Consider the following 15,064-nt stretch of genomic DNA (forward strand, 5'->3'; position numbering starts at 1 on the left):
TTTAACGCAACAACTCTCCAAAACTACTAATTGGCCATTGATACAGGCGTACTGCGTACATGATACATCATGCACCTAGTCAGTTAAACCCGTGAATCATCCAAAATTAGACATTTTAATACATTCAAACCCTCAATTTTTCTATGTAAAATTAAATTAAATTTAATTCCTAATTTATCATTTTTTGAAACTCAACTAGAGAATATGTTATTGCTTTATTTGTTTTTATTATTGATTATGTTTTGATAATGGGTTGTAACTTAATTTGTTTGGTAATTCAAATTTGTAGGGTTTTAAATTTTTAGTATAATAGTATAAAAAAAATATTTGGATAGTCTTTAAGATGGAAGAAAAGTTCACAACAAGGGGACGATCACGACGCAATGCTGAAGATATGACAAATCTTTATTATTATCGTGTGGACTTATTCTACAAATGTATAGACTGGCAGCTTCGTGAGTTAAATAGTCGGTTTGACAAAGTGAATACATAATTGCTTCTTATTTGTGTTGCTTGCTTGAATCTAAGTGATTCCTTCCTTGCTTTTGATAAGAAGAGTTTAATACGTTTTGCTGAATTTTATCCTAGTAATTTTTTACCTATTGATCTCATGACCCTTCAAGATCAGCTAGATAATTATGTTGTCGATGTGTGCTCCAACCATCTATTTTTACAATTGAAAGGGATTTGTGAACTTGTTAAGAAGATGGTAGAGATGAAGAAAAATATTGTCTATCCACTAGTGTTCTTGCTGATGACATTGTCACTAATTCTGCATGTTGCTACCGCCACTGTAGAGAGAGCATTTTCTGCTATGCACATGATAAAAAATCGGTTACGCAACAGAATGAGAGATAAATGGTTGAACGATTGTTTGGTTACATACATAGAACGAGACATATTTGATAACATTGATGATGAAGCAATCGTTCAACGCTTCCAAAAGATGGGTCATTCACATCGCCGAGGGCAGTTGTGAATTGTTAGGTTAGTAGAGTTGAAAAACGTATTTATTTATTTATTTATTTTTGTTTTTATACTATTTATATACAATCAATACTCATTTTTGCGATCGTTTGTTGGGTGATCATTTCTAATATAAAGTATTGATTGTATAAGTTGTTATTGTTGTTACAGTTGCCCTTTTTTTTACTTATTTGTCTACTTGTCTTTACTAGTGTTCGCTCGTCTCCTAATCTACATACACATAACTTTAAACAGACATTGTAAAATTGTTCGATGATGTTATAAATTCTCTTGATTGAGGCTAAAAAAAAGGGTCGTGTCTTGTTTAAAAGGAATTATAATCATTTGCAAATTTTTTCCAGCTCAGTTGTTTATATACATAGTGGCGTCTAACTTAAGCCTAAGGGTGAGGAGGTGAGGAGGAATCATTTGGAGGCCTGAGGGTGGCAACACCAACGTCACGAGGAACGTGAGGAGGAACTTTGTGGTCAGCCCATGCCATGATATGGAGGCTGATACAATCCATTTTCTCAATAGCAGATGCAAGGGTGTCCTTCACTTCGATACTGTCACAACAATGAATGAGGCCACTAGAAGAAACCATAGAAGGCATAAGACTCTTTCCTTCTAGTCTGGATATCATGACCAAGTGTCCTGTCTCACTTGCTTGCTCTTGTAACTGCCTCAATCCAGCACGATCAGCTGCAGACCCCTTTGCCACCGTGTGAACGCAGATGAAACCCTACATAAATAAAAGGGTTAACTAGTATTACCCCCCCCACTAGATGAGCCAATTAGGATTTCCCCCCCACTAGATGAGAAATTAGGGTCTCCCCCCTAAATACACACAAAAAAAAAAGTCAAAGTGGGTTGACCGAAATTTTTTTGTGTGTATTTAGGGGGGAGGCCCTAATTTCCCATTTAGTGGGGGGAAATCCTAATTGGCTCATCTAGTGGGGGGTAATACTAGTTCACCCATAATTAAATTCAGTCAGGTCCATAATATTTTCCTAGTAAGCTAGGTTTCAGAAAGCTATTTATATGTAGTTATGAACATATTGTATGTTCCTTGTGAGGGAAATCACCTCTTCGGTTCGTTTGATATCCATTCCAAAACGACTTTCACCTGGTTCTGGTGTTAACATAATAGGAATCTCTAGAACTCCAGGCAAAAACCATAGACGTACTCCTTGCACAATATTGATGGTCGTGTTGAAAGTTTGCTGTCTGCCCCAAGTCATTTCTCGTCCAACAGAATTACTTCTCTTCTTCAATACAGAAAAGTGGCAGAATTAATTAAATAATTAAAATCACCAAATTTCAGATTGAACATTTAAGTTCAGAGATGTGAAACCCATATCCAACCAACACTAAAATAAAAAAATCAAGCAATAGGTATATGGGAATACCGAGGTGATGACTTGTTCTGTTTGGATGTTTACAAAGATGAGAGGAGCCCCAGAAGAACCTGCTGCAGCAAACCAGGCCATGGATCTTGATGTGGTTGATCCAATAGTGTGTTCCCCCGGTAGAGGTAGAAAGAGTATGGAGCTAACAACAGTAGATCGTTGATCAGGCAAGTAAGTTCCCACCTTCTTTTTCCAATCATACTTCACTCCTTTCTTCCTGAAGCCTTTTTCACTTACATTAACTACAGTTCTACTCTTCTCTGCATTTCACAATAACATACTCATTGGTTTTATTAGTTTCAAAGCAAGGATTGCATACATACTTGTTCTTGCTTGGTGTATTTGACTATGGACACGACCCCCAGCCAATTAGTTTTCTATATGTTTTCATCTCGATTTGTGTACACAACGTTTGTATACATATACATACACAAGTATGTGCTTCATATTTGACAAAAGTTACAGTCGCACAATTCTTCCGCATTTGGCTATATGCCTATATACTATCATTTGGTAAATGTTTCGTTCATTGTACATATTATGCTTAGCACATTATATTGGCGATCGATCAGGCTGTGAAACCTTGAGCGAAGGCTAAAATCAGACTCAATCAGTAACATTAAATAAAAAAATAGACCATTCTGTTTTTAGCATGCCAGCCAGTGGGCAGGGGATTTTCAAACCATGATCATATCTATCCCAAGCCAGGATTGGAAAATTTAATAATTTTTTTTAAAAAAATGTGCCACTGCTAACATGTTAAACATTCCTATTTGTACTTTTCTCCCATCCTACTACTTAATGGATGATGGATGTTATTTGGGAATTGGGATAAAGGGACTCTGGCTTGCATCTTGGACAGGTTTTTTGATTTTTTGCTTCAAAACAGGAGATGAATAATTGAAAAAAGGTATCGAAAGTCCAAAATCCAGAAGAGCTAATCTTACCCTGAAGCTCAGTGCACTGGTCCAAGGTACAATCACCCAAAACAGCTACATGTCTATCATCATCAACAGCACTAATAGTATACCTTCTTTGTAACTTAGATCCACGTTCTTGCACGACAATTGCCTGAAGCTTGAGTGTAGTATCTCCTCTTCTAACTTTAACCCATACAGAGTCAACTTGTCTGTTGAGTTTCCCAAGTTGAGAACTTAACTCTGATCTCACTTTAGTTGGCATAAACAACTCTTCACCCTCATCTTCTGCTACTCCTTCGATAATGTCTCCAGGCAATGGCATGGTCTCATCCCACTCTTCTGGTACATCCTGCTTCACTTGTTTCACACAAACTAGTGTTTGAACACTGCCCATCCTTCCTTTGCTGTGAATAACAATTTTGTTTGTAAGTTTGATTTCTTATATTCATAAAAGATAAATATAATCCATGGATACGGATGATTCGAGGAGATGTCTTCATTTGTTCACGTTAATAACATGGCATGCTGTTTGTTCTCATGTAATAATAATGTTGGCAATCATTAATATAGACAAGGTGGTAAGAAATTGGCCTTTTTTGGTCCTGTCCTTCAGCATAAAATATAAAGCAGCCGTTTACACTATCATGGATAAGAACCAGTATCTGATGTCTAATTTTATTTTATTTTCTATCTTGGAAGTAAGACAGTACAAAAATAATCAAATATTGCAAGATTGAAATATTTTGTTCACCAAACTGCAGACGGTAATTAAAAGGATCCATCCACATATACTGTCTTGATTTCGGAACCACATTATTTGTCATAAATTCAATCACAGACTCGACTTGTTAAACCAGCAGAGCAAATCAACTTTGAATGTTTTATGGCAAGAAGAGGTCGAGGAGTAGCATGTATGTTTGAACAATATTCGGTGCAAGTCTCACATCAAGTTTAGGCATTCTGATAATGAGAGTGTGAGACCAGTAACTAAGACAACGCAGCAAGGTTCTCAAAACACTATACTTTTACTTCATGGTTACTGTGAATCTTTGCTGTACTTGCTAGTGTAAAAAGCAGTCCATTTTTCTAGTTAATATTAAAAGGTTTAACGTATATTGAATGCTTAATTAAACAGGATATTCTTCACAAATTGCCATCTAGCTTCATTTGCTGCAAGAGATTGTATTGAATGTCAACTAATTGTATTGAATGGTTTTTCACAACCCAGTAAAAAATCATATATTCAACTTATAATATTCAAATATATGGGTTCACTTACAAAATGTTGAACTGGTAATATTACATACCATACAAAAAAACACGATGATGGACAAATTTTTGGGTCTCATCAGTATCAACTCAGTGTACCATTGAGAAGTCTATCCCGTTCTAGTTTTAGCCTCTCAATCTTTGCTTTAGCAGTTTCATGCAGTCGTCCATTTTTCGTTCTTAAACTTTTTTCCAAATCGAGTATTTGCCTGTTAAGCTTTTGAATCTGCAAAATATAGCAAAATGGAAAATTAAAAGCACATACTAAATACTCTAAACACCTTCCAATAAATATAAAAACGGCATATATTAAATAAAAGATACCAAAATTTTTGTGCCAACTAATCTCTTGGAAATTCAAAACCTGATGAACTGTAAACTACAACGGTATCATAGATATTTTGCCATATACAACACTACAATATAAGTTGATACTTGTTGTAATATGATATGATAATATAAGATTGATTTCATTCCTTAACTATGACAAAACTTTGACCCATAAACTGTATGCCTTAAACTCTCATAAATCTCACATCTAAATGAAATACCTTTCTCTGGGGCCATCTTTCCACTCGATTATTGCGACATATCTTTTTTAAAGCGGTAGGGCATATACCCAATCTTTGGGACGCAACTTGTATGGGAAGGTCGAAATATTTGACTATGTCGCTCATCTTCAATCTCCCTGTTCTTTCCCTCTAAATAAAAAAAAGAACACACGACAATGTTAGAAAAGAAAAATCGCAAAGCAAGGCCAAAAGGAATTGAGGATGAGATTAAATGACAAAATATGTCACTAGGCATTGGCTGGGCTTCCAGTTAAAATCGCAAAGCAAGGCCAAAAGGAATTGAAAATGAGATTAACTATGAAAAAATCTGTAACTAGGCATTGCGGGGGCTTCCCAACTGGAATTCCTCTTCTATAGTATAACTTTCAACAAAAGCAACTAAAAATCTTATAAAATGCAGAGTACGGGGATCATAGAAGGAAGTTAACCTGTGCTGCCAAGCGGCTTCTGGGGAGTCTAACATAACTGCTTTCTCCAATCAGATGACTTCTTTGACAGTCCCCTGTTATAAACCCAAGAAATGAACAGATATGGTCATTTAGTTAATAACCCTATTCCCTTGAAGAGGGAACAAATGAGTCCATTAGGAACCGTTCTTTGAAGTATTACACCAGTACCATTCCTGATGATTATGCCATGTGGCAGTTATTTTCAGCAACTGTCTGTAGAAATAGTGAGGCAATCCTTTGTGCACCTACAAACCAAAATCAACATTTGGTATTAATATCTATTTATAGATGTGCTTGAAAACACTAATTACAACAGTGTCAGTTGGTACTGTTTTCTTCGGGTAGGTTAGTTGCATGGTCAAGTTCTGCTAATGATGTTAGTTGTTAGGGAGTTAAACCCCAAGCCACAAGTAATCTACACGCACATCCCTGTTCCCACCCAAAAAAGAAAGAACAAAGCATAATTGTGCTTAAATATTTGGTGGTTTTTATCATAACTACTGGAAAACAGCTGAAAACAATGGCAATATGACATTATTAGACGATGACAGCATTTTAATCAGGCATGGTACTGGTGCAACTCTAAAAGTAAGGTTCGTTTTTTTTTTTCCTTCTGTTTTATCTAAAGAGCCAAAATATGGAGATAAAATTTATATGGAGGAGGAGAAGCAGTATCAACCTGTTTCAGTTCCAATTGGCCGGATGATCTCAAATGTGTTTGGATTCTCATTGCAATTGAGCCCCACACATAGCGCATCGTAAAAGGTTAAGAATGGATCTTGCAACATAACAAATCCTGCCTGTTTCCGCTCTTCACAGTACTCAATCAGGTACTGCTTAACATCTTCTATGCTTCTCATGCAAAAGCTATTGCATCAAAGAGAAAAAACAATAACCAAGATTAGAAGTCAAAGAAGGATAACATCACATCCAATTCAAATGTTTTTATATATTGCCGTTCACTGGTTCTTGTCTTTATATCAACAGCTCACTATAGTAAAATCGTCATTTCTGACTGCCACCGTGACATTTTTTCAAAGATCCTACCTACAGTTACATGCATCTTTGGAAATGGACTACATAATGTGTAAAAATGATAGCATAAAACAGGATATTACGGCATGACCAATCCATATTCACTGTCAATTAAGTTTTAAACTAGAAGATAAAAGCATATTAGTGAATTCAATTCTTACTCGATCATTTGACGCTCGACTATTGAACCTCCATCAACATCATGTCGCTTCTCAAGAATTGCGTGACAGATTATGCCAACTCTTCCATGAATCTCAAGTCTTGTAGTATAACTACCTGCACCGGAAAAAGGAAAAGGTTCAATTTAATGCTAAAAACCAATAAAAGCATCAAGATACTATTTGCCTACTCGGCTACTCCATAGGTTATAGGCTAAAAATCGGAGTCCGTATGTGGCAGGGCATTGTTTTAAGTTCTTTATTAAACATGCTCTACAAACTTACCACTGTGCTGCTAAACAAATTATTTACTTTGGCTATTTTTCGTAACACTGAAATAACGGTTCACAAGCGAAAAATTTACTCCAATTACTCAAACATACCATTGGAGTGAACGATATCTCTAAGTACTTGACAACAACTGCAATTAAACGCAATCGGTTGCGGAGGCCAAACACTAAGTGGTCTTGCATTTACGCATTCAGAATTCACATTCGCAACCTCCTCTTGAACTGGTTCATTTAAAAAATCCGTAGAATCTACAAAACAATCAACATTTTCTCCTTCATTTCGTCCAGAAGGACCAGCAATGTTGTTTTCGTTGTCGAATATATATTCTCCTCGACTAGTAAATCTACTATATACATCATCATCAACCACAAATTGATCACTGCCTTCATTTTCTCCTAGCAATATAACACCATCAGGATTCGCTACATCAATTGGATGAGAAGGGCCGGCAATTTCGTCAAAATTAATTTCATGGTCTGATGAGTCTTCAAATAGTCTAAGTACATTTTCAAATGGACTACTAGGCGGGTCATCACTATAGTGATGATGGTATGAAGAGAAATCTTCCATTTTTTTGGTGATCCCTCTCTTTCAGTTTTAGCATTGAAGAGAGATAACGATATGGAATCCCAAACACCGTTGATGGTGCTTGAGAATCTGGGTGAGTGTTTAAAGAAGTGGCGCTGAAATGAGAAGAGGGAAAGAAAAGGGAAAGAGAGGTAGTTTTTTACCGTTGTAGAAATGGCGGTTTATTTAACGTTGTAATAAGAAGAGCTGATCACATGGTCCTCGTCTGCTACATAAAAATCCATCCTTTTTCAGTTTCATCTCGCTGCTTCGTTCATCATCAGTTTAAAGAAGATTTCGAACCGACCGAGAACCCGAACCGCTTGACTCAAGGACCCGCAACCAACCGCCCGAATCACTGTGGCAAACCCTCCCTTTACTCTTCAATCAACAAAATTCGAAACGGGGGAAAAATAAAGGGGTATTTAGCTTTTGGGCCATTTTATAGGGAAGGACTATATACAGACCCATATCTCTCAAGGCAGACCCCATTTTTTCTCAAAACAGACCACAAATTTAAAATTATCGTTGGGCACACCCTCCTGGGTCTCAAAAACTAAAAACTTTATTTTCTCTTTTCACTGTTCTCTTTCTTCCTCCTCTAAAATACAACATTGTTTTTTTTTTTTTTTTTTTTTTTTTTTTTCCCCTCCTATGTTTAAGACGTTATAATGATGAAAAATGAGTTTTAAAACGTGTTAAGCTTTTTACCATATTTGACTAAAATCGTTGGAACACTTGGGCCCAAATCGCGATCTGTGGAAGTCCTTGAATCATGTTTAAAATTTTGGGTTATCCGGTAATGTTATGTTTATTTCAATGTTGTAATGTATAAGTTTTTAACGTGTTTAGTTGATATGTGGTGATGTTTTATTGGCAGTTGCAAAATTTGATTTTTCTTCATTGAATGACCATTACCACCAGGAGACTCTTGATAATTTGAGGAAACAAAGTGTTTAAGGTAATAAGAACTTTTTTATTACCCATTTTAACTTAACTTTTATTTAACTGTGCTGTCTTATGGTTTGATTCTTTGTTTTTAAGATTTGGGTAATGGGTATAATCTTCATACTTGATTCATAGTTATGTAGTTAGTTTTTTACTCGAGTTCTTGTTTGTGTTTACGAATTTGTGAAGAAAACGTTTTAGACCTTTTAAAGAAAGACAGAGTAACATACTCATATTCAGACCCATCGGCCAAATATGCCCCATAGCTTCCTACAGAGGCTGCAACCAAAATAGGTCGGTGCTTGAGAATCTTTCCATTTTTTGTTCCATCAGCCAAATGCTCTGCACATCTCTCATAGTATGTATCTCGTGCCTCACATGCAATTTTAACACTTCTCTGTAGCAATGCTTCACTATCTTCTTTTGACAAGCCTTTAGATTCAAACTCCTGAATAGTAGCCTGTGTCACACACAAAAAGATGATGAAATCTTCTTCTTAAAAATATATTACTTACATAACTGGAAAAAAAAATAGACAAAGCTAGCCCAACTACCTGATAAGATGCCGCGTGAGAATAATATCCGCACCTGCTTCAAGGTAATCGAGGTGTACCTGTAACATAAGAGGTCATAATTACAAGTCGAAACTATTCATATGTGAATGGCAATGGAATAAAGAGACATTACAGTTTGGATTAAATGAGGAGAACTGATAAGATACTTGGCACTCCAAAGAAGGTCATTAAGATCAGCACCATGTTGTTCAAGTTCAGTTGCTAGTCCTCCATCAATCAAGGCGTACCCACCCGACTGTTGAAGGAAATTGGACATGCTCGACAATGGATTAACGAGTCCCAACCTCATTTTGATAATTTTATAGGTTCTTGTTTTGGTTAGTAGTGGTCATCTATACTATTATAGTTAGCCTGAGGCTAGAAGCAAATGGGGTGACCAGAATTTGTTTTTTTCAAATGCACTTGTATTCTGCAGACTCTTTTGTGAGAATGTTAATCCTTAGACACAGTATTCTCTTCTATGTTAAAATTATCAAGCCATATTCGTATTATCCTAAGTGCCTAATGCATATAGCTAGGGTAACTTGAAGACACATTATTCTCTTCTATGTTAAAATTGTTAATAGTTGGCATTTAACTTTTTGTACCAATTTTACTCTTAACTAGCCATCGTACAGTATGTAGTGCTCCCATTTTCCCAACTTTTTGATTCCGGGCATCGCTGAACTATGAACTATGATGTTATTATTGATGAAAACCAAGTTTAGGAAGCCATTAGAAGTTATAAGCCTATAACTTCATGTTTGCCCACAGGAACTGGAATTGGATTCAATTTGGCATCTTGAATGTCAACTGTGTTCTGTATATAAAAAAAAGAAAAACTGACACTGTTCTACACACTCCACGAAAATGCCGCGAATCCATTAATCGTTTCTACACACATCCAAGTAGAGTCGCCAGGAAGCACACATTTGATGACAAAGAGGATTTGTAGTAGTAATATTAGTACCATTTTATAATGTTGATACTAAGCGAGACTTTACTTTTCTCCGGTTTTTCTATCTTTAGCTTATCTTGTGGTGTTCAAAGATTGTCTTTTGCTCGTTCTATTTTGAGCAGTTTATTTCCTATATCTGACGGTGGTAGTTCAAGAGACTACCGAAGATTCCATGATCCGTTTAAAACTTGAATCGATGAGAAATCAACTTTCCGTTCTTTCAACACTTTCGGCATGGAAATCCGAAATATTTTTTTGTAGGTGTAACTTGTTAAGATCATCTGTCTCAGTATGGCTAACTGATCAATAATTTAAACAAGTGGAAATCCATCGTTTGTTACCAGTGGCTTTGGTTACTCTGCGGGCACTCTATTGTTTGCTGAGTGTTCCATTATTTCCCTTGGTTGGTCACTTGGTCTCTGATGACCGTTGTGTGTAGATTTTGTTTCCCTCATGATTTTTTGCATTTGCTATTGAATGTGGCTTTGGTAGGTTATGCACTTATGCCTAGTGTTTTCTTGTGATACAGTTTCCATCTCAGACAACTCTGAGTAGTTTTGTCTGTCTTATGTTGTGATAGATCACAAAATGGATTTGTTTGTTATTACAAAATAGAGGGCAACAATTTTTGCTGCCCTTTGACATTATCGTCTTTTAAGATATCTGCAGCCCCAAGTAATTTTGGGTTAAATCGCAACCGAAGTACCGAAGAGTAAAAACTCAATCGATTCAAACTATTACGAAGACTTGAACAATCTGCAGACAAGTAAAATAAGTACCTTTTCAATACCTAAGTTGTTATGGAGTATAGAGCCCAAACTTTGGAGACAGATGTGTATCACAAGATGGTGTCGCAATACCAGTGTCAGTCACTTCTGAAAATGCACAGAACAAAGAGGAAAATGAATATGCAAAAGATGGTATCACATACTAGGATAGTACATAGTCGCATACACAAAAAAGTCCAAAATAAAATTGTATGTTACCTAATTTCTCTATTTGGCAGCATGAATTGTCCAACCTGTAGTTTTTATGATTACGTTTTTATGCGAGGGAATGTAATGCATCTAGTTTTATGACTTTTATCTCATTTCCTTGCATGTTGTGCTTGGGGTTTCACTTACTAAATTCCTTCACTTCAAAAGCTTGCATTTTCTATCTTGCATCATAAAGTTTGGGTTGTAATTGAAATTTGACTATTGTTAGCTATTGGATTCGACGAGGGGATAGTCATGCCTAAAAAAAAAAAAAGGGAAAGTTGTCTCTAAGTGTAAGACAGTCCAGTCCAACCAACAGAGGCATAAAGGGATAGTCTAACTGGAACATCTTTGTTTATATAGGTTAGTTCAATTAAACCATTCCTAATGCAGGACCTACACATTTCGTCTATGTATAAGGCGGTCCATTCCAACTAACAAAGAGGGCATAGAGTAGCCCAATGTGAACATCTACTCTTTTTAAGTTAGTTAAATTGAACCATTCGACCAACACATCTCTCTTCATTTGAAATTTGAAATTTTGACAAAATATTTCGGGTACAACTTATCTTGTAAGGTCGGATTTCAAAATTCAAATTTAAAATTTTGGGTTTGAGATTTCACGAAATTTAAAATCCAATTTGAAATTTTGGGCAAAAAATTTAAATTTAAATTTTGCGTTTTGAATTTCAAGTTGGTTTTGTGTTATCACTAACTCCAATTTCAATTCAATTCATGTTTTCATATTGTATTGAACATGAAATGAAGAATACAAACCAAATTACCAAAATATTGTGTTCGAAATTTGACTAAAATTTAAAATTCAAATTCAAATTCAAATTTTAAAATTTGGGTGGGAAATTTCAATTTAAATTTCATCTTCAAGACTTCAAGACTTCAAGACTTCATATGAAAAAAAAAAAAAAAAAACTACAAACCAATTGACCAAAAAAATTGAATCAAAGTTTTCCTTCACTATATATATGCTCTGAACCCAAAACCCTAAATCCTAAATTGAGTCATGTATTTAAATTCCAAAAATAATTTTGTGAGCCAAAATTCAATAATAAATTTTGAATTAAAGAAAAAAAAATATTGTTCAAATTTAATTTCATTCACATCTCTGTAAAGTACAAAACCTTACCCATAAACCTTAAACCCTGAACTCAGCTCATATAGTGTAGTGGGGAAGACCATAAAATGAATATGTAACATTTAGGTGTATAAACAATGGTTAGTAATGTTTTTTTAATTATTGTCTTAAAATAAAAATTTTGTCAGCCACTGTGAACCAAATTTGAGTGAATTACTAAAAATTGACCAATTTTGACCAACTAAACGGTTTATAAACCCAAAACCCAAAACTGAGTCATGTATTTAAATTTCAAAAATAATTTTGTGAGCCAAAATTCAATAATAAATTTTGAATTAAAGAAAAAAAAATATTGTTCAAATTTAATTTCATTCACATCTTTGTAAAGTACAAAACCTTACCCATAAACCTTAAACCCTGAACTCAGCTCATATAGTGTAGTGGGGAAGACCATAAAATGAATATGTAACATTTAGGTGTATAAACAATGGTTAGTAATGATTTTTTTAATTATTGTCTTAAAATAAAGATTTTGTCAGCCATTGTGAACCAAATTTGAGTGAATTACTAAAAATTGATCAATTTTGACCAATTAAACAGTTTAGATCAGCTATCCAAAACGAGATAGGTTATTCCAGTCCAACCTTCCAATGCAGACGGAGTTAGCCTAATCTGAACGTCTTTTATTTTAAAGTTGGTTCCAATGAACCGCTCTTAAGACAGGTCCAACACAATCTCCTATCTTTCTAAGACGGTCCAGTCCAACCATCCAATACAGATGGAGTTAGCCTAATCTGAATGTCTTTTATTTTAAAGTTGGTTCTAATGAACCATTCTTAAGACAGGTCCAACACAATTTCCTATCTTTCTAAGACGGTCCAGTCCAACCATCCAATGCAGATGGAGTTAGCCTAATATGAACGTCTTTTATTTTAAAGTTGGTTCTAATGAACCGTTCTTAAGACATGTCCAACACAATTTCCTATCTTTCTAAGGCGGTCCAGTCCAACCATCCAGTGCAGATGGAGTTAGCCTAATCTGAACGTCTTTTATTTTAAAGTTGGTTTTAATGAACCGTTCTTAAGACAGGTCCAACACAATTTCCTATCTTTCTAAGACGGTCCAGTCCAACCATCCAATGCAGATGGAGTTAGCCTAATCTGAACGTCTTTTATTTTAAAGTTGGTTCTAATGGACCGTTCGTAAGACAGGTCCAACACAATTTCCTATCTTTCTAAGACGGTCTAGTCCAACCATCCAATGCAGATGGAGTTAGCCTAATCTGAACGTCTTTTATTTTTAGGTTAGTTTTGATCAAAATTAAAACTCTAACTAATTTGAAATTTTGGCAAAATGTTTCAGACCAATACATGTAAACAATGAAAGTCGAAACATCAAAATTAAAATATGTAAAATGTTTGGTTCCAAAATATATAAGAAACTCAATTCCATTCTATCAAAGTCTTTACAAAAACTTTTCATCGCAAAAAATGTTTCTTCATGTATCTTCTGTAAAAGTATAAAATATTTCAAACATCTATTTGCCCAACTACACTAATCGACAAAAATTGGATCTCCTTCAAAAGCCTCCGCTTGAGCAATCCCTTGAACATTCAACCCTTGGAATGCCTCCACACGGGTTTTCACTAGAATTTCCCAGTCTTTGACTATTTCTAGACTATTCCTGCTCCAAAACAACACTATTTTTGGAATTGGGCAACCATCTTCCAAATCTAGTTTAATGTAATAATTACTATTAACATAACCGATCCCAAGCACATTAACATTATTTAGATCCACTGGGGATCTCATAGGGAGAAAGGTATAACAATATGATGTAGAGAACTGTACAAGCACAACGTCAAATCTCGACGCAAACAAATACCTAGTAATAGGCATATCCATCCATTTGTTCCTCTTGGCACGAGTTCTCTTCTTTTTCCTTATCCTTTTATTTAATCCATCAACAGCTTCCTGGGAAAATATCCTCACATAATATTCCTCATTTGACATTAACTCACTTAATAACTCTTGTCTCATCCAAAACCAGTTGGTTTCTTTTCTTCCCAAAGCCAAGCAGAGAGCCCTAAAACCACAATTTCCATCGCCGACAGGGTCTTCAAAACCAACAATTAACTGTAGAAATTCACGCGGAAAACACATTTTATATCCAGATTGAGCAATGGAGCAACTGACATCAAAACTCAGTTTCTTCTTCCCCTTTGAAACATATGGTTTGGCCTTGGGCTTCGTTATAGATTGTGGAGTCACAGGTGGAGCATCTGGAGGATGCTCAATTTCATTAATGGAGCAACCAACATCAACATTTTGTTTCTTCCTCTTTGAAACATATGGTTTAGCCTTGGGCTTCGTTATAGATTGTGGAGTCACGGGTGGAGCATCTGGAGGATGTTCAATTTCATTAATGGAGCAACCAACATCAAAATTTGGTTTCTTCCTCTTTGGAACAAATGGTTTGGCCTTAGGCTTCGTTATGGATTGTGGAGTCATGGGTGGAGCATCTGGAGGGTACTCAAACCATGACGGATCTCGGGTAGTTGACCACTCTTCTTTTGCTGGCCTCTTCTTAGTATTGCCCTTAGGACGACCTTTTGGTGTAGCATCCTCCTTTGGTGGCTCCAATGATGAACTTTCAGGTGTTGCAAGTTCCATGAGCATCTTTATCATAGATCTCTGCTGGTCTTCAGAAGTCGATCCTAGTTGTTGAATAAATAAATCCATAGCTGGTTTGTAATCAACACCAATGGGATCACTAGCTTTCAGTTCAATAGACAACTTTTTCCAAAATTCATCAATTTCAGAAAGAGGTATTTTGCACCCTTTTGTTTGAGTATCACTAGCTCATGCGCACACGGCAACTCGTGTGAAGTACTCAAA

General features: G+C 35.6%; 2 protein-coding genes and 1 pseudogene across 2 annotated transcripts; all 3 read right to left on the reverse strand.

The window, feature by feature from the left end:
- Window positions 1-1,220: 1,220 nt before the first annotated feature.
- On the reverse strand, window positions 1,221-3,789 carry LOC147512352 (uncharacterized). The gene is made up of 4 exons (XM_086595328.1): window positions 3,323-3,789; window positions 2,376-2,635; window positions 2,052-2,234; window positions 1,221-1,708 (listed from the first exon to the last, which is right to left on the reverse strand). The coding sequence occupies exons 1-4, from the start codon at window positions 3,687-3,689 to the stop codon at window positions 1,367-1,369; spliced, it is 1,152 nt and encodes a 383-aa protein (XP_086451454.1). The 5' UTR covers window positions 3,690-3,789; the 3' UTR covers window positions 1,221-1,366.
- Window positions 3,790-4,508: 719 nt separating this feature from the next.
- LOC147512353 (RWP-RK domain protein) lies at window positions 4,509-7,790 on the reverse strand. The gene is made up of 6 exons (XM_086599462.1): window positions 7,162-7,790; window positions 6,782-6,896; window positions 6,265-6,452; window positions 5,565-5,638; window positions 5,116-5,265; window positions 4,509-4,790 (listed from the first exon to the last, which is right to left on the reverse strand). Exons 1-6 carry the CDS (start codon window positions 7,637-7,639, stop codon window positions 4,650-4,652), a joined length of 1,146 nt encoding a protein of 381 aa, XP_086455588.1. The 5' UTR covers window positions 7,640-7,790; the 3' UTR covers window positions 4,509-4,649.
- A 945-nt stretch (window positions 7,791-8,735) lies between these two features.
- LOC147512354 (homocysteine S-methyltransferase 2 pseudogene) lies at window positions 8,736-9,448 on the reverse strand (annotated as a pseudogene).
- Window positions 9,449-15,064: the final 5,616 nt, after the last annotated feature.

This window comes from Coptis chinensis, chromosome 3, assembly GCF_015680905.1.
Source record: "Coptis chinensis isolate HL-2020 chromosome 3, ASM1568090v1, whole genome shotgun sequence".
NCBI classification, from domain to species: domain Eukaryota; kingdom Viridiplantae; phylum Streptophyta; class Magnoliopsida; order Ranunculales; family Ranunculaceae; genus Coptis; species Coptis chinensis.

Excerpts from the sequence above, each read along its gene's own strand:
- LOC147512352 (XM_086595328.1), bottom strand. The coding sequence starts at position 3,689 with ATGGGCAGTGTTCAAACACTAGTTTGTGTGAAACAAGTGAAGCAGGAT. Across the intron at positions 2,636-3,322 it reads CCAGTGCACTGAGCTTCAGG|AGAAGAGTAGAACTGTAGTT; the intron begins GTAAGATTAGCT and ends TGTGAAATGCAG. Across the intron at positions 2,235-2,375 it reads CAGAACAAGTCATCACCTCG|AAGAGAAGTAATTCTGTTGG; the intron begins GTATTCCCATAT and ends TCTGTATTGAAG.
- LOC147512353 (XM_086599462.1), bottom strand. The coding sequence starts at position 7,639 with ATGGAAGATTTCTCTTCATACCATCATCACTATAGTGATGACCCGCCT. Across the intron at positions 6,453-6,781 it reads GTCGAGCGTCAAATGATCGA|CTTTTGCATGAGAAGCATAG; the intron begins GTAAGAATTGAA and ends TTGATGCAATAG. Across the intron at positions 5,639-6,264 it reads GCCAATTGGAACTGAAACAG|GGGACTGTCAAAGAAGTCAT; the intron begins GTTGATACTGCT and ends GGTTTATAACAG.